The sequence below is a fragment of the Molothrus ater genome, chromosome 1 (genome assembly GCF_012460135.2).
Source record: "Molothrus ater isolate BHLD 08-10-18 breed brown headed cowbird chromosome 1, BPBGC_Mater_1.1, whole genome shotgun sequence".
Classification (NCBI taxonomy): Eukaryota; Metazoa; Chordata; class Aves; order Passeriformes; family Icteridae; genus Molothrus; species Molothrus ater.
In genome coordinates, this window is record NC_050478.2 from 48,030,282 (window position 1) to 48,056,649 (window position 26,368).

General features: G+C 37.9%; 1 protein-coding gene across 3 annotated transcripts in view; it reads right to left on the reverse strand.

Annotated features, from left to right (window-relative positions):
- Nucleotides 1–26,368, reverse strand: part of ELMO1 (engulfment and cell motility 1) — a 303,484-nt gene that overhangs the window by 141,409 nt on the left and 135,707 nt on the right. For all 3 annotated transcript variants that reach the window (XM_036403051.2, XM_036403059.2, XM_036403067.2), the window contains 2 exons: nucleotides 20,237–20,341; nucleotides 7,156–7,264 (listed from right to left, as the gene is read on the reverse strand). In XM_036403051.2, the coding sequence (XP_036258944.1) occupies nucleotides 7,156–7,264; nucleotides 20,237–20,341 (214 nt within the window). The remainder of the gene's footprint in view (nucleotides 1–7,155; nucleotides 7,265–20,236; nucleotides 20,342–26,368) is intronic.

Genomic DNA, 26,368 nt, shown 5'->3' on the forward strand with positions numbered 1-26,368 from the left:
TCTCAGGTAATCAAGTCCAACTGTAAATCTAACACTGCTAATTCCATAATTAAACCATGTCCCAAAGTGCCACACCTACTCATCTTTTAAATACCTCCAGAAATAGTGACTCAACCACTTCCTGGACAGCCAAGGTTTGGCGTTGCAAGAAAGAAATTTGCTGTATTTTTATGTTCCTGGGAAACCAAGAAGTGCTGTGGAGCACACCAAACGAACAGCTAACAAAGCTCTACAGGCCCAGAAGAGATGCTGAGTTTTTGAAATGGGAAATATTTTTGAGATTTTATTTTTATATTTTTTCCTATGGAAATAAATAAAAATATTTTAACCTATGGAAACTTATTCCTGTGGCAATAATCCAAATAACTTTAAGATTTCTTGTTTATTGTCTCATCTGCTCAGACTTTTAAGCTGCTACATTATGCACTATAGACTATTTTTAAAAAGTTAAAAATCCTGGAATTGGGTTCCAATAATCACATTGAAACAAATTACAGCTGTTATTCTATCATGCTATCAAATTTTCCCAAGCTACAACTTCCGGTAACTGCAGGAAATCAACATCATGACTTCTTTCTTCTCCTCTCATAACTCTTCAGCCTTCTGTTCCACTAGCTCCCTAGCTCAGCACCCTTACAGCTAATGCCTACACTTTACTCCCTGTTTGAATTGATTAGTTTTAAACTCTCAGGTCTTGATTCCTGCTACCCATTTCAATACCAGATGAAAGAGTTCTTCAGTCTTAATCAAACTAGTCAAACTAGTGTTGTTGTCTTTTGGATACATTAATCAGTTTCTAAAAAAAAAAGAAAAAAAGCAGAAACACTCACATCTCTTTCTTGCCCCTGCGTGTTTTTTTGAGTTGCTCTCCCTGCACCATGCTCTTTAGTATTTAAAACTGAGTAAATGCAATTTAAAAGAAGCTAAAGAATCCTGCACCAAAACCTCAATAAGATGAAGCACTTCACACCTACAAAACAAGTTATGATCCCTGCTCCAAAGAGATCAAAGACCAGACAGAGGGCAGACAGTAGGTAAAAACACTAGAGGATAGTGGGCAGGCCAGCTTTTCCAGCTAACTCACCCAGCAGTCAACACTGTGCCAGCTTTGAAGCCAACAGTACCATGTGTAGAAAATAACATTCCTAAATCTGTCTCACTGTCACTCAGTGGTAAAAGTCAAACATCTTGCTCGGAAGGTGTCTGCAGCTCTGTTGCTCATATTCTCACAGATTACAGTAGAAATTTTCTAAAGACTTCACACTTTGCTATAACCATGAAGAGACTGAGTCTTTTTAGAGTAAGAAGAGGTTAATTGTGTAGAAATTATTACCTCCCTAGAAAAAGAAAGCTTAACTTTCTCTCTGCTGTAGGATTGTGCTAGCAAACAGAGAGGACTATTCAATAAAATAAGATTCTGCTTTCATACAAAAGAAAAGTACAGTTTAGACTACTCAGCAAGTTATTAGTTTTGCATCAAGAAGGACAAGCATATTTAATATCCATAAGTCAGGAATGGCTAATTTGCAAGCAACGTTTCCAAAGGAAATATTCCCCCCACCCCCTTCCTGTGCTACAAACCAGTTTTCCAATGTTGCTTATCTTCTAGCCTTCAGTCACAATCTGTTTAATTTCTGCTGTGAACAGGGGTTATATCTGTTGTGGTGATGGTTTGGGCAAAATGACAAAAAGGTGTATAGGTAAGAATGAATGCAGGAAAAAGCTACAACAAAGGAGGTTAGAATATCTTTTAAATTCTTTTATTGCATTCATAATGAAAGCTTATGATGAAATAGAAAATTGTTATCTTTCACTAAATAACTCTTTGACCAGAAAAGTTTTTCAACTTCCTAACAAAAATTTCTTGACTCATGAAATTCTTCACTCTCCAGAAAATGGAATTAGAAGAAATGCCAGAACAATGCCAGTAAAAGAAAAACTCTTCTTCTATTTACTATTTTTAGGGCTTTATTCTATTTAAACTTAAGGAGATGGAAGAAGAGCGTAAAAAGGCAATTAGCTTTCAAGCAAGGAGAAAATAATTTCAAAAATGACATTCAGTCATAAAAATATTGCATTTGCTGTAGCAAAAGGAAAATCAAACCACATGAGCCCTCAGGTCTGGAATGCTGATCCTGAAATGACCAATGTGCTTCCAGGGAAAGGCCAATAGAAACAAACTACACTGCACACTATGGATTGTGCAATGCAGAGGAAAAATTGTGCAAAGAGAAAAAGTGCTTCCTGACCCTTGCAGCAATCAGCCTATTCCTTGAAGCATGAGATTTGATTACCTTCAACTCAGTGGGCACAACCATGAATATCACTGTATACCTTCTAATGCCCAGTGTATTCTAGCTGAGAAAGGGACAGCAATATAAGAATTTCTAGAGTATTTTGATTTTGGGACCTGGGCAGTAACTGCAGCAAGAAATCTATAGCAAAAACATGCACAATAGCATCAAGCACATGCAAATACATGCATAGATCTCTTTTGAGGAAAAAAATACCGTAAGGTAATTTCACTCTAACAAATCCCATGACAATTAAATTCCCCATCCCAGAAAAGCAAAAATCTCAAACCCAAAACCAAAAGCCCCAGTGAAGATATTTATCTGATAGAAGCTTTAGGACAATCCATACATAGATATCTGACATGTGGCATAGACTCCTGTGGTCTGTCCTAAAACTTGAGTGCAGATTTTTGCAAAAGCCCCAAAAAGCACTCCCCAACAAAACAATCAAATAGGAACACAGGCAGTTGAACATCTGTGTCCTGCTCAAAAATGCACTGAAAAATACATGAAATCTGACATGCCTTAACTACAGAAGAACTTCAGCCATGCAGTGATAATGGACATATAAAATCATCATAATGTTATGATGATATATGTTAATAAACACCATAATGTTATAAACATCTTTAGACTACTGCTCTGTTGGTAGCACTGTCTTTCCTCAGTGCATACATTATTAATTTATCATTCCTCTGCCAGCTGCAAGCCTCTTCATCTGCTTCATTGCTAAACAATTTCATTTGAACCTGTATGGAAAGAAGGTAACAAGTCCAAGAAGTTTTGCTAGTTCTGCATAAATCAGGTAACATGGTCCACTACCATTTCCCACCAGGAATGAGAGTTTCAGGGGACGTTAAGGGTAGAAACAGTGTCATGTGCTGAGCAGAGGTGCAGAGAGCTAGACACTGTAGGCTCAGACCAGAGAGCATTGGGGTTACTGAAGCAAGATGGTGAGCTTCTCACTCATGACAAATAATAGGTTTAATGAACCCCTAATCTCCCATAAAATATACTAACTCCAGTTCTGGATATCACTTCTAATTTTTACATTTACCTGCAATGTTACTCTCTCCCTGCAAAGCTAGAAGTCTGTTCATGGGTATTCCTTCTCATCTGAGCATATATGACATGTACTAAAATTCGAATAAGAGGGAAGGTGGAGGTTAGCTCAGCTTTCATAGCTACTTAGGAGGAGCTATGAATGGCCTCCCCTTTTCTCCTCTTTGTAAACCTGTCAGTGTACTAGGAATAAGGCGTGTCTAAGTACCTAACTGTACAGGAAGAGGAAGATTGACCACTGGGTCACAGTGTTCCTGTCTGATATCATCTCCAAGACACAGAGGACAGAAAGAAAATCTTGTTCAACAACATATACAAAGAAAGCTATTACTGCAGAAATCAGAATTACTACAGTGTTTGCTAAGATGAGTGCCTGGGCAAGCACTCATTGAAGATATTCTGTTCAATGCCTTTTTAACAGCAACAGTAGCACAAGATTAAAAGATTTATGGTTAAATATCCCACTCTTTCCTGAATCAGAAGTTTTAGTGAAGAGGCTTATGGATATGTTGCATTCTAGCTTCCATGTTACCAAAACACTACACCAACCTTCCTCTTAAGTTTTACCTCCTCTACTCTGCAAGTCCACCTCTGTAAAGCAGTTACCATATGCTCAACTCACAGCTTGCACTTGAGCTTTCTCTATTTACACAGGATCTAAACATACACTTAAATGCTTTGCTGGAAAAGAGATGAATTTTCAAGTCATGGACATTTTGGAATCAAAGTCAAAGAATTAAGAAGTCCAGAATCTGGATTTGTGGATATACAAAAGTAGACTAGCATGCCTTTAACACAGTCTTGTGAGTCCTTTCTGGGATGAATGTGTGCTTGAGAGGACCAAAAAGAAATAGGAAAATGTCTTCTTGTTGCCCAAAGGTAATTTATGTGGTGGAGCAAGGGGAATATAATCAGCATTAAAGTGCTCTTCATAAATAATGGACAATCTAGCAGCTTTTATCTACTCTGCACTTTAAAATAAAGTTTCTACTGCTGAATATTTCACAAGCAAAAGTCATTTATTGTGGCTTTTAAATTATACAATTCAGAAACTGTTAAGAAAGAAAGTTCTACGTTGCAATGCAATAATAGTGAGTTTTGAGAAACATGGGCCACCTTAAATACATATTTTGAAACCTACCACATACAAACTCATGGGGACATCTTTGCCCTGAACTGTAACTACTGGTTTTTAAGATGTCCAATCCTATTCAGCAATACAGTATTTAATATCAAGTGAAGCATAAACCTTAACATACATTCTCCTGAGCTGTCAGTTCTAGTTTGCATTTCTTATCAAAATATACTGCTGATCACAGGTCATTTAGATGTGCAGCTGCGACAGCCATTTTCAGGAAATTAATTTTCTGCACATTATTTTAAAGGTGTATTTTATTACAGCCTTTTCAAATGACAATTAGAGTTCCACATAAACAAAACCATTAAGGAAGCACACTGGTGAATAGGTGAATTGTCAAGATAAGTTAGAAGCAACCTTAGCTCTGTCCTCTGTGAATATAAGGCCACGACACAGACCTACTGCTGCATCCAGAGACAGATGTTCTGTGGGTGTAGATCAGCACGACTTTACAGAAGTCAGTCATGCTACATCTGGTTTCTATCAACAGAAGCACTGGTATGCTTCTCCTTAGCACCATAACATTTACAGCATCCCACACCTATAAATGACCACCACGGGAGCTGCTGCACTTCAGCACACCAAGCATCCAGAGACTTGCAGCCTCAGCAACACTGAAACAAGTGCCTTCAGAACATTAGCAGGTACCATCCCTTAGCCAGAGCTATCCTCAGGGAACCTTTCAGTTTTTTTTTAACTCCACACTTCCAAACCACAGAACTACTCTAACCAAAAAAAACCCAAAAACAACCAACCCAAAACCCACAAACACCCGCTGTCCAAAACAACAAAAAACAAACAACTAACCTACAATCAAAACAAAAACCAGATTTTAAAATATCAAAATTCCTTTTGTTTTTAAAACAAAGGTATTTTCTAGATATGGTAACTGAGCTCCTACCCCAATTCCTCTTAGCTTATTCACAGTCCCCAGTTAAAAAAAAAAAAGATAAGGAAGAAATTAAAACATGAAAGGATCTATCTGCAGAAATTAGAAGCAATCAGGACAAACAGTATCATAAAAAGCAAATCATCAACATACAACCCCCTGCATATATAGATGCCAAACCAGTCTATGGCAAAAAAATAAGTTTATCGAATGACTTATCACACTGCAAGGAGGAAATCTGAGACACCTGGCTAACCTCAAGATCAATCATCTTTTTTAGCAACAAATTCCAGTGAAAGTCCCATAAAGTGATGGGGCATGCATTAAAACACAATGTACAAAGCTATTCTTTGGATTTTAGATACTCTTCTGTGCATTTGTAAAAATAAAATTGACCTTTAGCACTTATTTCAAGTAGGCTTACAGCTTTATTGAGATCATATGTCCCTCCTACATTTACCAGCAGAAAAAAATCAGGCAGATCTGTCATGCGTGATTTGGCATTAGACACCTCAACTGCAGCAGTAAGGTTATTTTAAAGAGTCGTGTCTGCTACAGTCTGAACCTTATACAACACACTATCATTGCCAAACATCTAAAATAGTTGCTAAACTCTTTATTTATAGACCTAGTGAATGTGGCCCTTAATAACTCTGGTTTACTTAGGATGGTATTCAAAAGCCAATATTGTCTCATTTGTCTGGGTCTGTCAAACACAAATATCAATTTGGAAGCTGCAAGAAATGCACAGGTTTTATCCTGGTCCATTGCACAGAGGCAGTTGTGGGGTTTTTTTGGTCAATAAATTCTCTCAAGACATTACATTTAAAAACTTCAAGTGTTTCAGCCAAATTATACTTTTAAAACAACTTTTGATGCGTGTTGGCATCAGGGCTAGTAGTAACGATGATACCTATGTGCTCTCTTGCTGCCTTTTGCATTGCTCTTCTCTCATTACATTTCATGGGCATGGGTGGAAAGACAAAAGAAAAAGATCTTTAGAGGGAAAAAAATTCAAAAGGAAGATGTCTCTGAGGGAGGCAAAGCATCTCAGTTTTGCCCCCTGCTTCTGCAAGGAGAAAATGAAACTTGTTGGTAGAGCTTGCCAAAACAGACTGCAGCTGGATCCAAAATATTATTGATGGGTAACTGAAATTTATACGTATCAATAAACACCAACACTCTATACTAATGAAGATACAGACGTGCTCTTCTGTTTGATAGTATCTAACAATTTGTCAAGGGACTGTAATTGAAGCCAAAGACAACTTGTTTACTCTGTATTAAAATACAGTATTTAATATCATGCTTTCAGAGTAAATTTTATGTCTATCATCTGATATTTAGATAGAGCTTCAGGTATTTAAGAGAAAATGGGATGTGTCGGTTTAGATTAGCAATCCAACAAAGAATGACCATGATACTTATATAAAACCAACCTATGGACAAGGTTGTGGAATGTAACAACCACGAAGTTTCCTACACCAAATCACCCAATGGGAAATCAACTGACTCCTCTAGAAATTATGCAACTTTCCTGCTTCTTACAGAAGACAGCCAAAGAATAGGTGCCCATTTCCTCTATTCCACCCTCATCCCTGTGATGCCACAAACCAGTAAGAGAGAGAAAACAGACGTAGTCATTGTGAGTGCCAGTGTTCTACGTGGAACTATACCAAAAAATGCTTCTTGGAAGAAAATCCTTGCATTGAAAAACTCAGGTATCACTGAACTCACTCCAGAGTTCTTAGAGGTCAAACAGATCAACTTACGTAGCTCTCCTACTTTCAGAATTTCACACAGCATCTTTGTCAGCTCAATGCTGCTTCGGCCAAATGGGCACTCATGCTTGTCTTCTCGACTGCTGTTCTCCAGGACAATCTGAAGGTGGAATCAAAATGGAAAACAATCAGTTTGAAGAACTCATGAGCTGCGACACTGTTCTCCACATCCAACATTTACAGGAAATATCAGACTTAGTCTAGGAAACTGTATGAGGAATTCAGGAAAATGTATTTTCATAAACCTTAGTCTTCCCCACAGCTAGATGACCTATGCCATTTATGTAATGGCTTGAAACTGAAAGAGAGTAGATTTAGATGAGATATTAGGAAGAAATTCTTTACTGTGAGGGTGGTGAGGCACTGGAACAGGTTGCTTAGAAAAGCTGTGGATGCCCCATACCTAGAACTGTTCAAGTGTCCCAGGTTGAATGGGGCTTTGTGTAATAACCTGGTCAAGTGGGAGGTTTCCCTGCTCTGAGGTTGGAACTACATGATTTCTGAGGTCCTTTCCAAACCATTCTATGATTCTATGTCTGAGGCACTAAGCAACATATAAACAGTGCTGGTCCATGACCAACTGGGAAGTTCTGCCATTGCTATGCAATGTTGCTGTTCTGCACCACCCTGACTTGGAGAAACTGAAGTAGAAGCCAAAGAAAAAAAATAGTTTCATTTTAAATGTGGTGGATAAAGGAAATTAGGTAAATTATTGATAGGCATGAACACACCTAGAAGGATCTATATAACCAAATTGGGACAGAATTTTCATTATTGTATTCAGTCTTCAAAGTAGTCTCAAGTGATAAAATCAAACAGCACACAAAGGAAGAAAATGTCTGCATTCTCTCTATTATGAAAAGAATTTTTGCTTATGTGCAAAACATTTGAGAGAACAATCACTCTTGTATCAAGCCCATGAATGGTGCAAAAATGACTGAAGGAGAGTCTTTGCATTCTCTATTGAGCAACACTGTAAAATAAATGGAAGAAAATAACTCCTTCTACATTTTTATACCCATTAAGTTCTGCCATATCTGATACAGTGGAGATAAAGTTTGCCTTGGCACTACAACTAAATAAGAAATGAAAAGTTATAAAAATACTATAGATTTCACTGAAGCAGTGAGCCTGAAAAGAAAGAGCAGAATAAGGTCTGGGAAAAAAAATGAAATTGTCAAAACAAATTTGAAGTAAAAAATTGTCTTTGCAGAACAAACTTTGCACTTTACAAAAAAAAAAACCTCATCCTAAGCAGTTGCTGCATAGCCTAGGGAAGGGGGACAGAAGAAGAAAATTAATTTCAAAGGTAAGATATTTTGCCAAGCAGCAGAGAATCCCAGAAGATCTCACATTTTTTCTCACAAACAGGTGTTTAGACATTGCTCTCTGCCTTGCATTCCTCCTGTCTTGTTAGCCCCCATCTCCATCATGGTTTTTGTTAGTTTGGCTTTTTGTGTTGTTTGTGGTTTTTTACTTGTTTGTTTTAAATCTTTCCATTTTTGCAGTAAAGAAAGGTTTGCAAAGGGCTTCAAGGCTGGAATTCCACCCAAAACCAGGAGGAAAGGTGGAAGGAAGGAGCAGTTCAATGCTGGATGGCACTAAAAACTTTCCCTCACTCCTCAGATCTTGGTTTTGACTGTTTAGGTCTAGATGGAGACCTGCTTTTAGTGCTTCTTTCCTATGAAGCAGTTACACATGGGAAAAAGTGAAAACCCTAAAGCAAGTAGGAAAGTTACGTGCTTCACACAGCATGCCAAGGTCTCTTCAAAAAGCATCTATTTTAGTCCTACAGTACAAAGGGCAGCTTCTAGCTGCTCCCAACCCATCACCCAGGGATGTGAAAGGGTGGATGCTCTCTGTGTTACGAGAAAACGTGATCTCTCTGGTTTGTTTTCCAGTGCTGCTGATATTTCCTTTGATTGCTTACACTTCCCACAGAAGCTTACAAAGTCATTAGGGATATGATATATACTTTATCACCACAAATTTTTACTGGTCTTGTCCAATAGTACTGTGTCATGTTCCAGAGTCCGCCAAGAGGACTTTTCCTTATAGAAGTTTTGGTTTAAATGCCAGGCAATTGCTCCATGTCATCTCTGGGTAACAGTAAATCAGAGAAACACCCCTGCTATTTTTGTTTTACGTTGCTGCAGCCACTGTTCAAGAAACATGTGAATATGACTTTATATTTTGGATGAGTCATCCTGCTTCACTCTCTCTCTCATGGAGGATAGAGCTACAGTTCTACACCCAAAAGCAGAAGCAATGATAGAGTAGCACCAGCACAATGGAAAGCTGTGTGTCTCAATACCTCCCTAAGATTACTTCCCTCATTCTTTTTATTACCCTGTTTTATCTCTCACATAATAAAACATAAAATCTGCATACTGGAGCAGGGGGTTGCTTCGACACAGATTTAGATACAGCAGAGAAACACTGGTAATAAAATCAATGGAGAGGCAAATTGAAAGGGCAAGGGGGAGGGAGAGGGAAGCATGGGGATGTATTTCTCCTCGCTTCTGGCAAATGCACTTTGTTGAGTCTCACATTAACCCGACATATTAACATTTCATGAGCACATAAATATTTAATGTGACACCATATATGCATATAATGTAAGACAGAATTACAGCAATCAATAAGAATGCCAGAGAAATAGTTAAAGCACTGTGTATTGCTATAGAGCAAATTAAATGGCAATTTGAGTAATCAATATGTAAAGCAGTCTTAAAATGATCCTCAGAAACACTCTCTACAAGCATCAGTTTTTTTAGCATTTGCTGTACAAAATAAAGCTGTGCTGCCATGTCACATTTCTTTAAGAAAGTAAGATGGACGGCCCTTTACTGCATCTAAATATCTGTAGGCAAATTTGACAGATATGGATCTTCTGCAGGAAACAGCAACAGTAAAAAGGGAAAGAAAAAAAATAGGTTCTTATAAATATCCAAAGAGAAATCATTCCTGGTCTTGGCAACAGATTTACAACATTCATTATTATATTTGTAGTACTCTTTTCACGACTTCACGACTCATATCCTGTTCCAAAGTAAAATGCTATAAATAGAGCTGATAAGGACATGGTTTTAATGTTATTTCCTTTATCACTGTGGTTACGGAGGAGAAATAAGCAGGGAATGGACACATTCCCTTCATAAAGTGGTGAAAACAATACCAGGGAAAGAAATATAACACACAGCTCAAGACAGAAAAACATTTTGTTCTATCTATAGAGCATATTCCTGGCTTGAGTCACGTTTTTATCACAACAGTTATTTTGCCACTGGAAGGAAAGTAGTGAGGAAGCCGCAAGCCCACACAACCTTCCTTTAAATGGAGGTCTATCATTAATGCTCATTAAGTGCTTCACCCTATTATCTTCCTCCACCTCCCCATCAAAAATCCACAGTGAGCTGCAGATCCACCAGACATTCACAATCAGCAGCCACAGTGGTTAAATTTTGCTTGGGGAAAACAAATATTCAAAAGCAGAGACCATGGACATTGCAGTAGAATTCCTGGCACCACAGAATTGCAGAATCATTTAGTCCACCCATTAACCCAACTTTGCTGAGTCCAGCACTAACTAAGCCATATCTCCAAGTGCCTACATCTACATGTCCTTTAAATACCACGAGGGATGGTGACTCAACCACTCCCCACTCCCCAGAGCAGGCTGTTCCAGTCACTGACAACCTTTCCCATGAAGAATTTAGGTATCCAACCTAAACCTCCACTATCACAACTTAAGGCCATTTCCTCTTGTCCAGCTGTTTCTTCCTTGGGAGAGAACAACTCCTACCTTGCTACAACCTCCTTTCAGGGAGTTGTAGAGAGTAATAAGGTCTCCCCTGAGCCTCCTTTTCTCCAGGTTAAACACCCTCAGCTCCCTCAGCTGCTCCTCATTGTGCTCCAGACTCTTCCCGAGCTCCATTGCCCTTGTCTTGACAAACTCCAGCACCTCAATGTCCTTCTTGCAGTGAAGGGCTCAAAACTGAACACAGGATTCAAGGTGTGGCCTCGCCAGTGCTGAGTGCACAGGGATAATCACTGTCCTGGCCACAGTACTGCTGATCCAAGCCAGGATTTCATTGGCCTTTTTGGCCACGTGGGCACACTGCTGGCTCACATCCCATCTTACTTCAGTACTTTCTTGACACTGGTTTGCCCTTTATTGCAATACTACAAATCTATTTGGCTTCCCTTTATTCTGATACTACAAATCTATTTCTAACAGTTTTTCCTGTCTTCAGTCCTTGTGAAGTTACAGAATTGGGTAGGTCAAGCATGGAAATGCAGCTTAAAATACACTAGACATTATACAATTAAAAACCAAAATAAGCTCACAGTACAGGAGTATTAAATTCTGCAGATCCTCTTCTCTTCCTCTTGTGTCTTTGATCAATACTGCCCATTACCATGAGGCAGAAAAAAAAATCCACCATAATGTGTAGTATTCAACAACAATGTATATTTTTTTTCTTTAGGGAAGAACAAAAAATTCCAGACAAAAATCTCAATAGAAAAACAAAAGAAAATTACCAAGAGAGGGCAGACAGGAAATATCTTAGTGATGTTCTTTGTAAAAATAAACAAGAGAAAAAAAACAATAGCAGCTCAAAAAATGGAAGGGAAAAAAAGAAAAACTGAGTGAGAGAATCACAGCATGAGAAGAAAATGAATGAGATTAATTGACTAGCAGAGAGGAGAGAGGAAGAGGTTGAAAAATGTTTTTTAAAAATGTAAGGAGGTGAAATTTTTAGGAAATCAGTGTTATCCATATTCTTGACAGTTCTACAAATGCAAGTCTGTAGCCTGTTAAGGCATTAGAATTTGACGGTATTAGTAGTAGAATACAGTTCTCTACAGTTATTATTATTTTAAATTATCTACTATATAGTTCCATCCATCTATGGAACTAAATCCAGCTGGTGTCCAGTCACAAGTGGTGCACCCCAGGGATCAGTATTGAGCCTAGTCCTGTTTAACACCTCTGTCAATGATTTGGGTGAGGGAACCAAGTGCCCCTTCAGTCAGTTCACAGATGATGCCGAGGTGGATGGGAGTGCTGATCTACAGGAGGGTAAGAAGAAGGATCTTGACAGACAGATGGATGGGATGAGGAAAACTGTCTGAGGTTTAACAAGATACCTACCATTGGCCTGGCCATAAAATAAAAATTTGTTCTGAAATCTAATTTAAAAAACCCCAAACTTATAATAAAGAAAAAATATATAAAATAAAAATATGCAAAATTATTAAATAAAACCATTAAAAGTTATTTTTAAATTTAAAATAAAATAAATTTAAGTATCATGACAAGATCACAGGGAAATAATGCAAATTTCCCAGTAGCAAAAAAACTCCTTACAAGACACCAACCTCAAAATCAAAAAGATTTTCTAAATTTATGGCAGCGTGCCTTTATGATTTTCCATTGAATTATTCATTGAGTCTGTCACTACCTCAGGATCCCAGAATAGACCCTCAGAAGGCAGTGGACTATGTGAAGGATTTTCCACACTTGACTACTATGGGTTTTAAAGTCTGCATCAGCTTCAGTAGTGAAGCTTATACCTTATATCTAAGAGTTAATGACTGACAAAAAGCAAAATTTTGAAGACAGGTGTCTTCAAAAAATCCAGGAGGCTGAAACCACCAGACAGAAACATTTCTCCTTCACTGAGAAGAAATATCGACTTAGCCAGTCCCTTAATCCTTCACATTAAAGATGAAATTGTCTCAAAGCATATTGCCCATGGCAACTGCAGATGTAATTCTCAGATTCCCAAGCCAAAATCAGAGCTTGGCAATGAAATAGAGATGCATTGCGATTAGGAAATAAATACAGAACTGAAAGAAAGGCAAGATCCACTGTAGCTGCATTAATACTTCTAATAAGTCCCAGAGCAGGCAATTCAACGAATATTGCTGCACTATTAAAAAGGAGCATTTCTACAGACCAATTTTGTAAAATGATCCTGTCTTAATAGAGAACAAGCTTTTTAGCAGTCTGCTGCAGGTTAATATCAAGAGGTTCAGAGAGCTATTCAGTAGAGATCATAAAAACCTCCTTAGACCCAAAATGAAAGGTCAAGCAGCATTTAAATATCCAGAAACTGCAGGGATCCTCTTCCTTTTCTTGACACTGCTTTTTTTTTTTCCCCTAAGCCTCCTTATCACATATGGTAGGCTTCACCATTCCCTCTGCATTTAGGTGCTTTAGGTAAGTCTAAGAAGCAAATCTTTAAGATATGCTTCCTGAGAAGGGTAAGAGACTACTGCAGACAGACTCCATTTCCATTCATCCTCATCACCAACTTTGCTTCTTCCTAAGATAGCTTGTCATTTGCTTCAGCTTCAGCATCAGTCTTCTTCCAACATCCTTCACTCTGCCCTGTCCCCTCTGACACTGTATGTTTAATTTCCAATGCTTCCCCTCTCTCTTATCTCACTCTTCCTTGACATTCCTGAGTCATTATAGAAATTTCTCATGGCAAAGCTAAAATAAAGCAACAGTTATTTCTGTCTGCCTCTGGGAGACATTAGAATTGCAATTTAAACAAAGATCTGGAAGAAAACTTGAGACCTTCTACAGATATTGAAAAACAAGAAAGGAGCCACTGACATGCGATGGCTTAACATTTCCAAAAGTTGTTTTTTTTCTGGAAAATTATGATGAAGTTATACTTTTCAAACAAATGTAGTGCCAAACAATCTCAAGCTAAATATGCATGGTTCTGCAGGTGCTCAGCTAGCAATAAATTTTCATTCTCACACAAACACCTTAGCTTATGAAGCATGACTGCAATTTTTATTTTCCATCTAAAGATAAATATGCAGTGGTTTGTCTTGTATCTTCCTCCTTTCTTTACAGAAGAACCTTCTTCTCTCTATGAAGAACCAACCAAATAATCATAAAGCCTGGTGGTAAGGCCCAAGATGAGAAGGCTCCATTGCCCTGCCATCCTCAGAAGCAGCGCCAGAATGTGTTCTTCACTTTGCAAGTCACAGGTATGTGAGAGGGCATTGAACTGGTCCAGTTTGGAAACTACCAGTCAGGTGTTCCTCTCCCTCCATGCCCTCCACAAATGTAAGAAGGCAATGTTTTTCCTGAAGTTCTCCCCTGGCTGACTAATGGCAGAGGTGGAAGGCAGAAACCTGCAGTATTTGCAGAATATAGCAGACATAGTTTTTGATTTTTTCTTTCTTTCATAATGTAAAACATGCCCTATGGGTGGCCTAATCTTATTGTGGTATGGCTATATCTGAGAAAAACATCAGCCTTTATAGCACATCAATGAGCCTGGCAGCCAGAGTTACATCACAAATGCTCTGGACATGGAGTAAATGGGAAAACCCATGACAGTCAAAAGCTAGTTTTCTTTCCTCATGCATAAGCATCTCAGCTTTGCAGGTGGAGGGACTGTGGCTGCACAAAAATTAGCCCAATCTTTGTATGCTACTGCTGCAACCTTGGTAATTCAAAACCTTTTGAGGACAGTTGCTAGGCTTGCAACAATTTCTGCACCCTTTGGATCAGAATGCAATTTAGACAACAGCTGCCATAAACCTGGGAACGTTTAGGAGTGCTATGAATGGTGGAAAGTGATCTGAGCTCATGCCACATGCATCCCATTGCACATTCCACACAGGGCTGTGCAGAGAGTGCCATGACTCCTGTACAATTCCCTTTTTCAGTGCTAATGTTCTGTCTATGCTGCAATCAGCGACTCCAGGATTTTGCATCTTTAACTGCAGAGGGACCCATCTCAATCCCCCTCAGTGATGGAGGCCCTCAGGGTTGCCCTGTAAAGGAGAAACATTATGTGATGTTTGGGAAGAAGCAAAGCACAGGCAGAAAGACACAGATATGTGAGTGGAATGGAAAGCTTGGCTGAGAAAAGACAAGAACACATTAATGATCTGGGAACCTGGCTTAGGCAATTAGCTCTCTTTGCATTCATACACAAGACTCACCAGGAAGACTCATGTAAAAAACCTCATTTTTCTCTCTATCTTCTACAGAAAAAAAAAGGTTACATCTTTTCCTACCATTTCTGGGAGGGGAGGAAAGCATGGCAGAAACCAAGCTCAATTTTATTTCAGAAAATGCTGAAGTTATATGTTGGACTCCTCATATCTGATCAGGAGAGAGTGAGTAGGCACGAGGAGACTTTGTGAATTGACGGAAGGATGTGTAGGCAGCCTCCTATACAACAACTGCATGGGCTAGAAAGTATACGGCAGACAGTCTGACTGTGACTCAACCCATTTGGGTTCTGAAAGGTCCCTGCAGGATGCCAGCAATCTTCCTGCCTGCATCACTGGCACTTGCAAACAGCACCTGCTCCTCCTCTCTGATTTCTGAAAGCTTCAAATGCAAAAGAGCTCCCTCCTCAGCCTCCCCAAATGTAGCTGCTGGGAAGAAGTGTCCCTGCATTACAACTGTGTGAGTAACCAAATTACCAGCTCAGCAAACTCAGGGGAAGGGGGATTTTCTAGTACTGACCATAAACTAAGTCAGCTTCTAATTTTCAGGTAATCAAAGTAATTATTGGTGCAACCGAAGTCCATGTGTTGGGTTTTTTACTTGGAACACTGTAATAATAACTTTTAAAACTTGTTTTAAATGCAAGAACAATGCATCTTAGAAAATCTAAGAGCATACCACTAAGTATCTTACACATCACTCACAAAAATTTAGAAGCGTTGGATCCATTATAAAATGGATCCAATTTTCAGTATGGATTTCAACACTGCCTTCCCAGCCCCAGTGATAGTCTTTTATATGGAAAATCTTACTTGCAATATCAAACAAATATTTGAACAAAATAGATAAAATCAGCAGGAAAAGTGATAAACTTTTTCTTCTGCAGATGAAACTTGAATTTCAGGCTAGAGTAAAATGATATTTTTCCTACAGATGAAGAGCCTACTAATCTAATAAAGGGCAAAGAACTGGACATGAACATGGGCAGCCACCTGGACAGAACCCAAAATAGGTGACCAGCCAATGTTCAGACCCAAGCTGCTAATTTTATTTGTATTTTCTGCCTGAAGCACCAATCCCTTGTGCTTAAACAAAATGATGAGACACAGTATGTGTCCTCTCAAGGCAGAATCTGACCCCAAAGCAGCAGTGAGTCCTGCTAGAATATAGCGGGTCAGAAACACAGAAGAAAAATATAGACAAGCCACCAATTTGTCAGTCATCAAATTCATTAGAATAAGAAAGGTTTTTTCCACAGACTCTTTAAACTCACAAAAATTAAAAGGCACACTGCTACAAGTTACCAGTAAGAAAAATTTCAATATGTCTGTATTGAATAAAGTCTGCCTTCAATGGTAACTTATAATTTTATTTTTAAAATTAGTAGAATGTGAAGCTGAAGTAGTTTTGGAAATGAATAAATTGAAAGTAGGGGAACACATGACTTGTCTGCTACAAAAGAACAAAAAAATTATCTGTCACAAAGCTTTATTCCAATCATTTTCTTCTCTGTTAAATTTAATTATACACTCTAGCCGTCCTATAATTATGGATCTTGGGAAGCTGCCAATTATTTCCTGTGGAAGATTTTAAAATTTCTTGCAGAAATTCAACAACTTCCATCAATGCATTCCATATACTATGTCATCACCTTTTAAAAACCAAACCTCTATAGTGATTGATTATTTAAGAGCAACATGAAAAAAATCCAGTGCATATCAGTCACTGATAGCACCAGACAATTAATTAAAGAGAAAGAAAAGATAACTCAACAGGAAACCAACTCAATAGGACACTTTTTAAAAAAACCAAATGATAGCTAATGACACCACACAGTCAAAGAGAACATTTGGTTTTTTCCCATTCACTAAACAATCTTTCTACTGGAGGCTCCAGTCAACTTGTATGGCAAACAAAACCCTGAGGTTCAAAATCTGTTAACTCAAAGTTTGTATAAACACCGTGTTTATCTGAAAGAAGACAGCAAGTAAAGAAAACATATTACTGCAATTTCAGAAAAAAATATACAATGGGGAAAAGGTGAATGAAAGAAGTGGATTGTGGAGAAGTAGTTAAAAAATAATAAAACAGGGGGGAAAGTGTGGTTATTTTTGTTTCTTCCTTCACCGTGTGACACCCATAATTTCACCCCCAAATGCCTTTTGCTTTCAAGATGCAGAGTTACCCATCTGCTGCAGTGCCTTCACACCCATGTTCTTTAAAAAATTGCATTTGTATTTACTCCTCCTACTTTAGTGTGCTAAAGTACATTAGTTTTCTACTGGCCTTTGAAGACCCACTGCCAGCCCCCAAGAGGGCACCTCAGTTTCAGACATTCTTCCTACCTAACTAATCTATTTTGCAAATTACTTCTAAGCAGAATCTCTTATGAGAGGCAGAACAAGGACTGAAAAGGGAAGAGATTACTTATTGACTGCATTCTCTTCCAACTTCTACTTATCCATTATTTTCATTACTACAAGAACTAAAGGTCATGGAGCAGGGGCATCCTAAGAGTCACAGGTCAGACTGCAGGGAATTGTGCTGCCCATTAAAATGCAGCACTGCCAATACGCTCACTGAAACCATTATGACTTCCTGATAGTGTCTCTGCTTAATACATCACATTCTATCAGGGAAAACTTCAGATATTCCCAGTTTGTTTCAAACCAGCTCTGATTTTCAGCCTCAATTTCTAATTGCTGCATAGCAGAGATAGTATCTGGGGCTTAGGAATTAACCCATGGCACAGGAATCAATTGAATTGCAAAGAGACAAGTTGAAAATAATCTCTCCTCCTAGGAGCCAAACTATTTCCTGGTGTCAGCAATGAAAAGACTTTGAAATGAAAACTCAAACAAGTTTTTCAGGATGCAAGTGTATAGCTGACTGTATAGCTAACAATTTCTTGTGGAAACTTCAGCTTGACCACAGGAGGAATTTTATTAGGGTACAGGAGTAGAAATACATCTGGAAAAATAAGCAAGGTCAACAGGCTGAACAAGTAGAGCAAATTGGTGTTGTGGGAGGTTTGGGAGCCAAAGGCCATGAAGGAAGGGTAATGTTAGATGTGAAATAAGGGAAATGAAAAAGGAACCGGCACGTCAGGGCCCACAGGAAACTACTGTACACCAATTAGCAAGTCAAGGAGATGAAGAGAGAGAAAGTAGGTGTCTTTTGCAATCAAAGACTATCAACGCTGTAGGAGTTGCACAACACCATCATTTTAGAGGTGTTCCTACTGCGCCAGCAATGCTGTATAAACACTAAGTAGAACTCCTCAGAGTGGTGGATAAACTAACATACTCCCAAAGCACATTTACAGTCCCCAAAGCAGCTTTAGGCAAGCAATTGAATCTGAGAGTGTCTCTGCAAGGCACTTCTAGTGGATGTGTACTCTTTCTCAGGAGGGAAATACATGAGGCAGTCAGGCACTCTCCTAACAGGAACCATGCAGGAATAAAAAAAGGCAGCTCAAAACAACAAAAATTCTCAGTAATGCAGCAGCAAAAATACTGCATTATAGAAACAAGGCTGAGCCAGCAGCAAAATCCTTTCCAAAAAGTGGCTAATTACATGCTTCACTGAATCCAATTTTTAAGACAGCATTTGCAACATGAACATGAAAAAATAAGAAAAACTTGAGAGATGTCAACTTGAGAAAGCTCTATTTCAACAGAATTTTTGTCCTCTTTCAAATGTTTCAGACTTCTTTAAAACATGTCTGACCTATTTGGAAGCACTGGCTACCTCTAACTCTCTAAACAGAATTTTCATAAGTATGAAGTAGCACAGTCCAGATCTTATCACATTTTAATGAGAAACAGTAAGCAATTTTCTTTTTATAAACAAAACCACTATTCAGCATCGTTTCTCCAGAAAACATGCTCTTTATTCATTGCTTGAGATAGTCCTTGATTTCAGGGATTTATAGGGATTAATAAATACTATTGTATTGCATACTACCACAGTGTCTTTTTAAAGAGTTAATGTTAGATTCAGACAAAGGAGAAATATCCATTTAAAGAGCAAATCCCACAATCCCATCATATGGTATTATGTCCATACATATCAGCAGGCCTTTGCAAACCTATTAGAGCTTTGGCACCAATTTACTTCAAACAGAAAACAGATGATAACATGTATTAAAAGATCACTCTTGACTTTTACTGGAAATGATTGGTATGTCTACTGTTTTCTTGCTATACACAATCTTCTTTAAGCAGGGTTGCATAAGCATTTTTCTTTGGGAATTAAATCATCCCTGTGAACTCCAGACACTTGGAGACTTTTGTGACTATCCTCCCTTCCTATATGTGCTTGCTTGGTTTATGCTTGGCAAGCACTTGATTTCAATAAATTTCAAGAAAAGTTCTCTACAGAGACATATATTATTCAGCTGTATGCCTCTTCTTGTAGGGATGCAACACATAACCTCCTCTAACTACCTTTGAAATAACCTTGAAATAATGTAGGAAGTGGAGTGGGCAGGGGGCAGGAATGGGTTACACAAGTAAATCATGATGCTTTGTACATATTTTACTCCCAGCATGACCTCTCCTACAGCAGTAGTTTTAGTGGAAGCATCTTAACTCTCAGTACCCTGCCAACTCGGTCACCTCTCAAAGCATTTGATCTTCAAATCCTCCTTTCCACAAAAAAATACTGTCAGTTTTTGGTAGACTTGGATCAGGTCAGAAATTTCTGTATAATTACTTCTTCCTGAGTTTATGGTCATCCATTATGCATCTGACAAAAGCACAGGCTCATTTCTCTTCTCTTTGCAGGCCTAAGCAAAAAGGAATACTTGCAAAAAGTACTATCTGAATATTTGACTCAGCAATAGAATAGAATAGAATATTTGACTCAGCAATGACAGACAAGACACCTGTACAGCGTTCTCCCAGACCTTCTACAGACTTATGTCATGTTTTAGTGTCATGTGGTTTGTCTTCCTAGAGTTTGCTGTTAATGATACCAGGATTTTCAACCTCCCCTCCAAAATCAACTGCAAACAGGACATAATTACTGTGAATAGACAACTGCAAAGATCTCCATGACAAGAGGAAGCCTTACCCGAATATAAGCATCCTGGTGATGTTTGGCAAAGTACAGCATGTTGTCAAGGGCCAGCATTCCAGGAGGGGTCTGCGTGAAATCCATTGCTGGGTTTACATGATTCTGAAAAAAAAGAGCAAGATCACTCAATAAGCAGCTTTACAAAAGCTATCAGTTCCCCAGGGTGGTGAGCACCGTGTTAGCGTGCTGTGTCAAAAAACGTTCAGCAACAGAGCTCTTTTTGCTGAGCAGAAAACTCTTAATAAGGAAATTGTCCATGCCTGGAAAAACTCTACAATTAAATGCAGCCACTATGAGTTTGGCATGTCAGTAATTCACTTCTGCAGCTGTGGAATGGAGTTTCCCAAAGGCTGAACCCTTTAGAAGCACAGACACCCATGTTGTTCATGGAGATAGACTCCTTGGTGGTACTACAGACTAAAAGTGCATGAAAATACAGATAATTGAGCCAACAGACACCAAAACACCTATTTATACAACTGTTATGGAATTATTTCAAATAAACCACAAAAAAGAGAAAAAAACCCTACCAGACTAAATAGCTGTATTAAGTCTATTGGATCTTGTGGACTCCTGAATACAAAAGGACTCAGATAAAATTTTATATGAAAATAAACAGATTCATCTTGTGGAATTCAGGTACATTTTTTGTTACATTCTGAACCTATTCCATAGTTTGTTACATTCTGAACCTAGTTCCATAGTTTCATCTATGGAACTAATGAATAAGCATACCATATATAACTAGAACTCATTAGCTTCCACATGCACATATGTATTGCAGATGTTCAGTTTCACACACTACATGAAAAACTACAGGTGCCCAAAATATTTACTAACAGCTGATTTTTTGATTGGATGAAATGAAATGTACATTTGAATAAGCTCCATTTAGTTCATGGTTTAAACGTGAAAATTTGCCTGGCTACACCAAAGAAGCTGCTCAGAAGTCCCAAGAATATGTCTCCATCAAAAAATGCCCCCCTTCTGCAAAGCTCTTTTTATCACCTTTGCAATCTCTCCTTCTCTACTCATCATTCTGACACAGAAAGATACCCCTAGCTCCTTTGCAATGGCATTTCTATTCTGTGAGACCCAGCTGACAGGGACTTTAAAAGTGCATTTACTACCAGAAATCTGGCAAAGCTCAGCACAGGTTTCTACCATTACTGTGTTTCTGCAGTGTGCTCAGGGTTTGATCCACCTCCTTCACTGATAAAAGCATGGGTTTTATAACTTTTCCTTCTGTTGAGTCTGTCAGGCCATAAGGTGGTAGAAGTGAGTGATTCTACTTTTTTGCCCATTTTAGCTTCAGATGTATTATACGTTGGTTTTAGCCAGTCAATAATTCACAGTCACATAAAAGATTAAAAATAGTAGAAAGCAAAATTTATACGTTAAGTGCTTGCTGCAACTTCAAAAGTAGACAAATATATTATTCTGAAGATGGCATGCAGAACCTGTTGGTTGTACATTTCCAGATTAGGGCTGTTGGTGTACAAACAAAACAATCACCGGCTAATTAGGGAATCAAGAGGATGCCTGGAACCCTGGATTTTATACAGAAAGATCTATGTAATAAGTATTTAAGAAGGGTAGTTGTAGTTTAGGAAGGGAAAACAATGTCTTACTGAGTTGTAAGTTTCAAAAACTCCCCTTTAAATTTTTTTTTTCACTTTCATCCACTCATCTGAATGACAGACAATAGCCTTTCATGACTATTTCCCCAACTCAACATTTCATTTTCCACATTGATGCATTTATCATTCAGAACATTTAAAATCAGTACAAAACTGCTTCACACACATGATAAGCCCCACAGACTTCAGCTTCTGGGAAGAGAAAACTTCCCCTCCTACAATTTTCAAGCATTTCAAAAAGGGCATTTTAAGAGAGGCTGAGTCTCACAGACACACAAATGGCCTCCCCAAACAAGCATGAATATCTTACAGATCCTTCTCTGCATTTGAAACTACCTCCAATTTGGCCACAAAGTACAAGTCCTTAGGAACACCTCTTGATACTTTACTGTGTCATGAGGTCCATGAGGTCCATTTCCTTGGGAAAGCTACTGGGAACCATGGGAACACCAGTCAGCAGAGAACCCTACAGCACCAGTTTTACAAAAACTTATGGAAGTAGAACTACAGCACAGGGCTGAACGTGCACTCTTGTCTCCCATGCTATAGCACAGGTAGGGTACACTTGGATAAATACCTGACAAACACATAGGGTGTCAAGACCCAGCTACATTTCTCCAGCTATTAAAATACTACTACTAATTTCACTGGCATTTACAATGGTAAAATAAATGCAAGACAAATAAAAAGCCTGACCTACAGTTGCTTGAATAGTTTTTTGCTTCATCCCATTCTAAATCAACAAACACACAGAAAGGACATGAGGAATCTCATGACATTTAGTAAGGATGACTCATTTTGTCTCTTACCGTCACTACTAGTTTTATGTTCAATCAGAAAAGCCATCTCTCCATCACTTTTATTTTATCTCCAAGTCAAGCCTATAAACCCAGCTATTTTCAGTTTGTTTCTGTTTTTCAAAAGTTTCTGTCTCATGGGATCCAGTATAACTAGGGCTTGATCTTCAGCTCTGTTGATTTAAATAACTAGAAATACAAAAGCAGATAATAGCTGAGGATCCACAAGACAGTTCTGGCATGTGTGAGACAATACATTACCTTCAATTATTCTTGAAATTCAAAAGGAATGTCAGACACTTTGTTCCCTTCCTTCTTTCTCCTTCCCCCTAAAATCATCCTTTTCTTAACATGATAAATATTTGTGGTTGAAATATTAAGTTATTGAGAGTGGGTTTAGAAATGAGATACAAAGCTACATTTTTTAAAATGCTGTAGTGAATAATTCAGAAGTAGGCAAACACCCCACCTACAATATAATTTATTAAATATATGGAACACAGCACTTCAGGCATATTTATTCCATCCATTTAGTACAAAATCTATGGCATTTTTTGCTTTATGAAAAGCTAGGAGTAAGAAATACAAATGAAACAGATTTGTTACTTCCAATTTTTCAGATAATTTTTGGTTGTTTTCCACTAGGCTGAGTAATATCTTTGCATTTTTCAGCTTCAGCATCTATGTGGTATTTAACAGCTTATGCTCTTATGCCACACATGTTAACATACAAGAACATTCAAGAATTTCTTAGCCAACTCAATAGGATACTGTGGGAACAAAAGTTCATTGCTTTTGATAAGATGAAAACTCAAAATCACATCTGCTTATGCTATTAAAAAAAGAAATAGAAAAATATCACGTGGCATGTTTCACAATATGATAGCTTTTCTGGCTAAATCCCAGTGCAGTAATTACAGACAACCTAGCATTCTAATGCAGTTCTAGCTGTGTAAAGCTTTCTTCTGTACCCTGAATGGCTTCACTGTCTTACTCCTGGCAGCAGTCTCTGAGGGATGTATGGATTTCACTGCTAGGTACAGTCCTCACACCGAGGTGCCTGTTCACAGCAAGGGTGTACTGTCTGTAACTGCTAATGGAATAAGGACCATTTACTCCTTATATTATTCCTAACAACAGTATTTTCCACATGAACACGCTGAAGCACAGGAACTATTTATTTCCCTGCATTTCTAGGTGATTAACATACAAATTTATTTCTGTCTTGACAGGTATTGATAGCTTATCACAGATTTTGCACCGGTGCTGTGCACAGCAGCCATGTAAATCAGTTGCCAAATCATGCTAGTCTGTCCTGAAAGCAGTATGGAGTAGGTGCTAGACCCAATAATAGTTTTCCCAATCCCAAAGCAGCTCAGGTGAATCCCTATTCTGCATGCCTCACTTCCGTAAGGGGCATAACAGAAATACATCAGAAGTTTTCAGGGAAGAGTCAGGACTGTAAAAGAACAGATGATGGAACAACCTCCAAATGTCGCAAGAATCCAATTTTAATGGTGTCTTTCTAAAATGAACCCTCTCAAACTGGTCATATTTCTTTTTTTTTAACAGAAAAAGGAACAATCTGTCTACCAAGGTAACACCGGGGACAGCAATTTCCCTCTTCCATCTTCAATTACTCGCTTACTCATTTTCTTCATCCTTTTAAATCTAACTCACTGTTCTGTGGGCTGGGAAGGAAAGCAATTACCAACCTGATTCTACAGCACCTCTGCAAAACCTTCCCCAGATCAAACTGGGAAATCATAGTAGTAAATACGTGGATGTTTGTTCCTCAGAACTCAGGACAAGAAGAGTGGGAACTTTTAAAGTGAGATTTAAGGTGAATTATGAATTGAGAAACTTATGCTAAAAGTATCAACGAGCACAGAGACTCACCATTTACCCCTTCCCAAAATAAACTTTAAGTTTTACAGGCAAAATGTTCCCATCTGTTCATTTACACAAGAATTACAAATAAGGAAAAATACTGCATTAAACCAACATTTGTGAAGAGGTAGTCAGCTAAAATTCTTAATGAGGAAATATTTTTGTCTTTTTATTTAACAGCACTGTATTCAAAGAGATGATGATGTTGCACACCACTTCCATCATCACACTTAATGAGATATAATAGTGACTTGGGAATTTTCAGCCTCTGTGTAATCAATGGAAGCAAGAACTAGTAGATTTGTTTTTCTCTTGATAACTACTTAAATATGCAAATGTGATTTTTTTTTCTTCCAAAGCCTATTTTTTTAATTTACAACAGAATTCAGTGATAGAATGAAAATTATCAGGAGGATTCCTGAATTTAAAAAAACAAACCTACAAACAAAACCACAAAAAACCCCACACTCTAATGCAACTAAGGAGCATCCAAAGCTCAGTAACTGCTATATATTTGAAAGAATATGAAGAAAATAATTTAAGATACTTTCAGTGCAAGTCATTTAAATCAGATTCCCATTATTCCACCACATAAAAAGAACTCCAATATATTTCTACTGGATATAATATTCACGGAAAATTAAAAATTATATCTGCATACAGTGATGGTGATTTTTCCTTAAACTCATTTCTAGGTCTTTTTAGCTTTGTGTTTTGGCAAATAGTAGTCCATTTCTACTAGCAGGTAGAAATTTTGAGGTTTGTTTTTCTTTTTTTTTGTTGTTATTGGTGTGACAGCTTTGGGATACATATTAGTAGACTACAAATATTATCCTCCAAGAATGAAACATGTTCCTATCTAGGTAATGTGTTAATCAACAGACCTCCTGGATCAAGTTTGACCTCACCTCAAATCCAACCCTTTCAACAGCAAAGAAATTTTAAGTACAATCTGCACATCATTTGCCCAACAAAAGATAAAAAAGCAGTAATTTGACTACTGTATATCCTTAACTCATTGAGCTAATATGTAAACTAATGTAAAGAACAATAGAGTTCAATGTCTGTCACCACCAGAAATCTGTCCCAGGTATGTAAAGATGCTTTAGTGATAAAACTTGTAAAAATCTGAATGTTAAGGAGGTGCAATTAAATCACCTAAAAATCACTAAATAGACCATAACAGGCATGTCAAAAGCACTACATATTTTCAATCATGAATAAATTACACATTATAAAGCAAGACAAAAAGCTTTTGCATATTTCTTTGTATTTTACACATGCCTATATTATGTGGAGCTAATGGTTCTGATTCCAAAATCTTAAACCCTACAGTCTGCCAATAATTTGAAAGCCTAGAAGAATCCAAAATGACTGCTTTAGCTCAGATGATCACATTTTGTCCAATGCATAAAAACTGTGAGCCACCTTTCAGGTTTTATTTCAGTTACTAAGGGCAGATTTTAAAGTTAGATGCATTTTTAGCACTTCACAGATTATTGACTTCTTATGACTGAAGTAATGTTTACCGGGCAAATGTAGTTATCAAGTAGTAACACGTCATGTACTCTTTCAGGGATATATAGAATGAATCAATGTGTTGAGGTCATTTCAATTAAATTTTTTCAGCATGGAAAATTACTTTCAGATATCTCACCATATCCACTAAGTTTACAGAAAAATGGAATAAGCAGTCAAACATCCAGTTGCAGATATAGTTGGGACTGGGTCAAAAAACTAAAAGCCATACTAGTTTATTTACTGACATTACAAGATCATTTTACAGCCAGACCCTGCCAGGT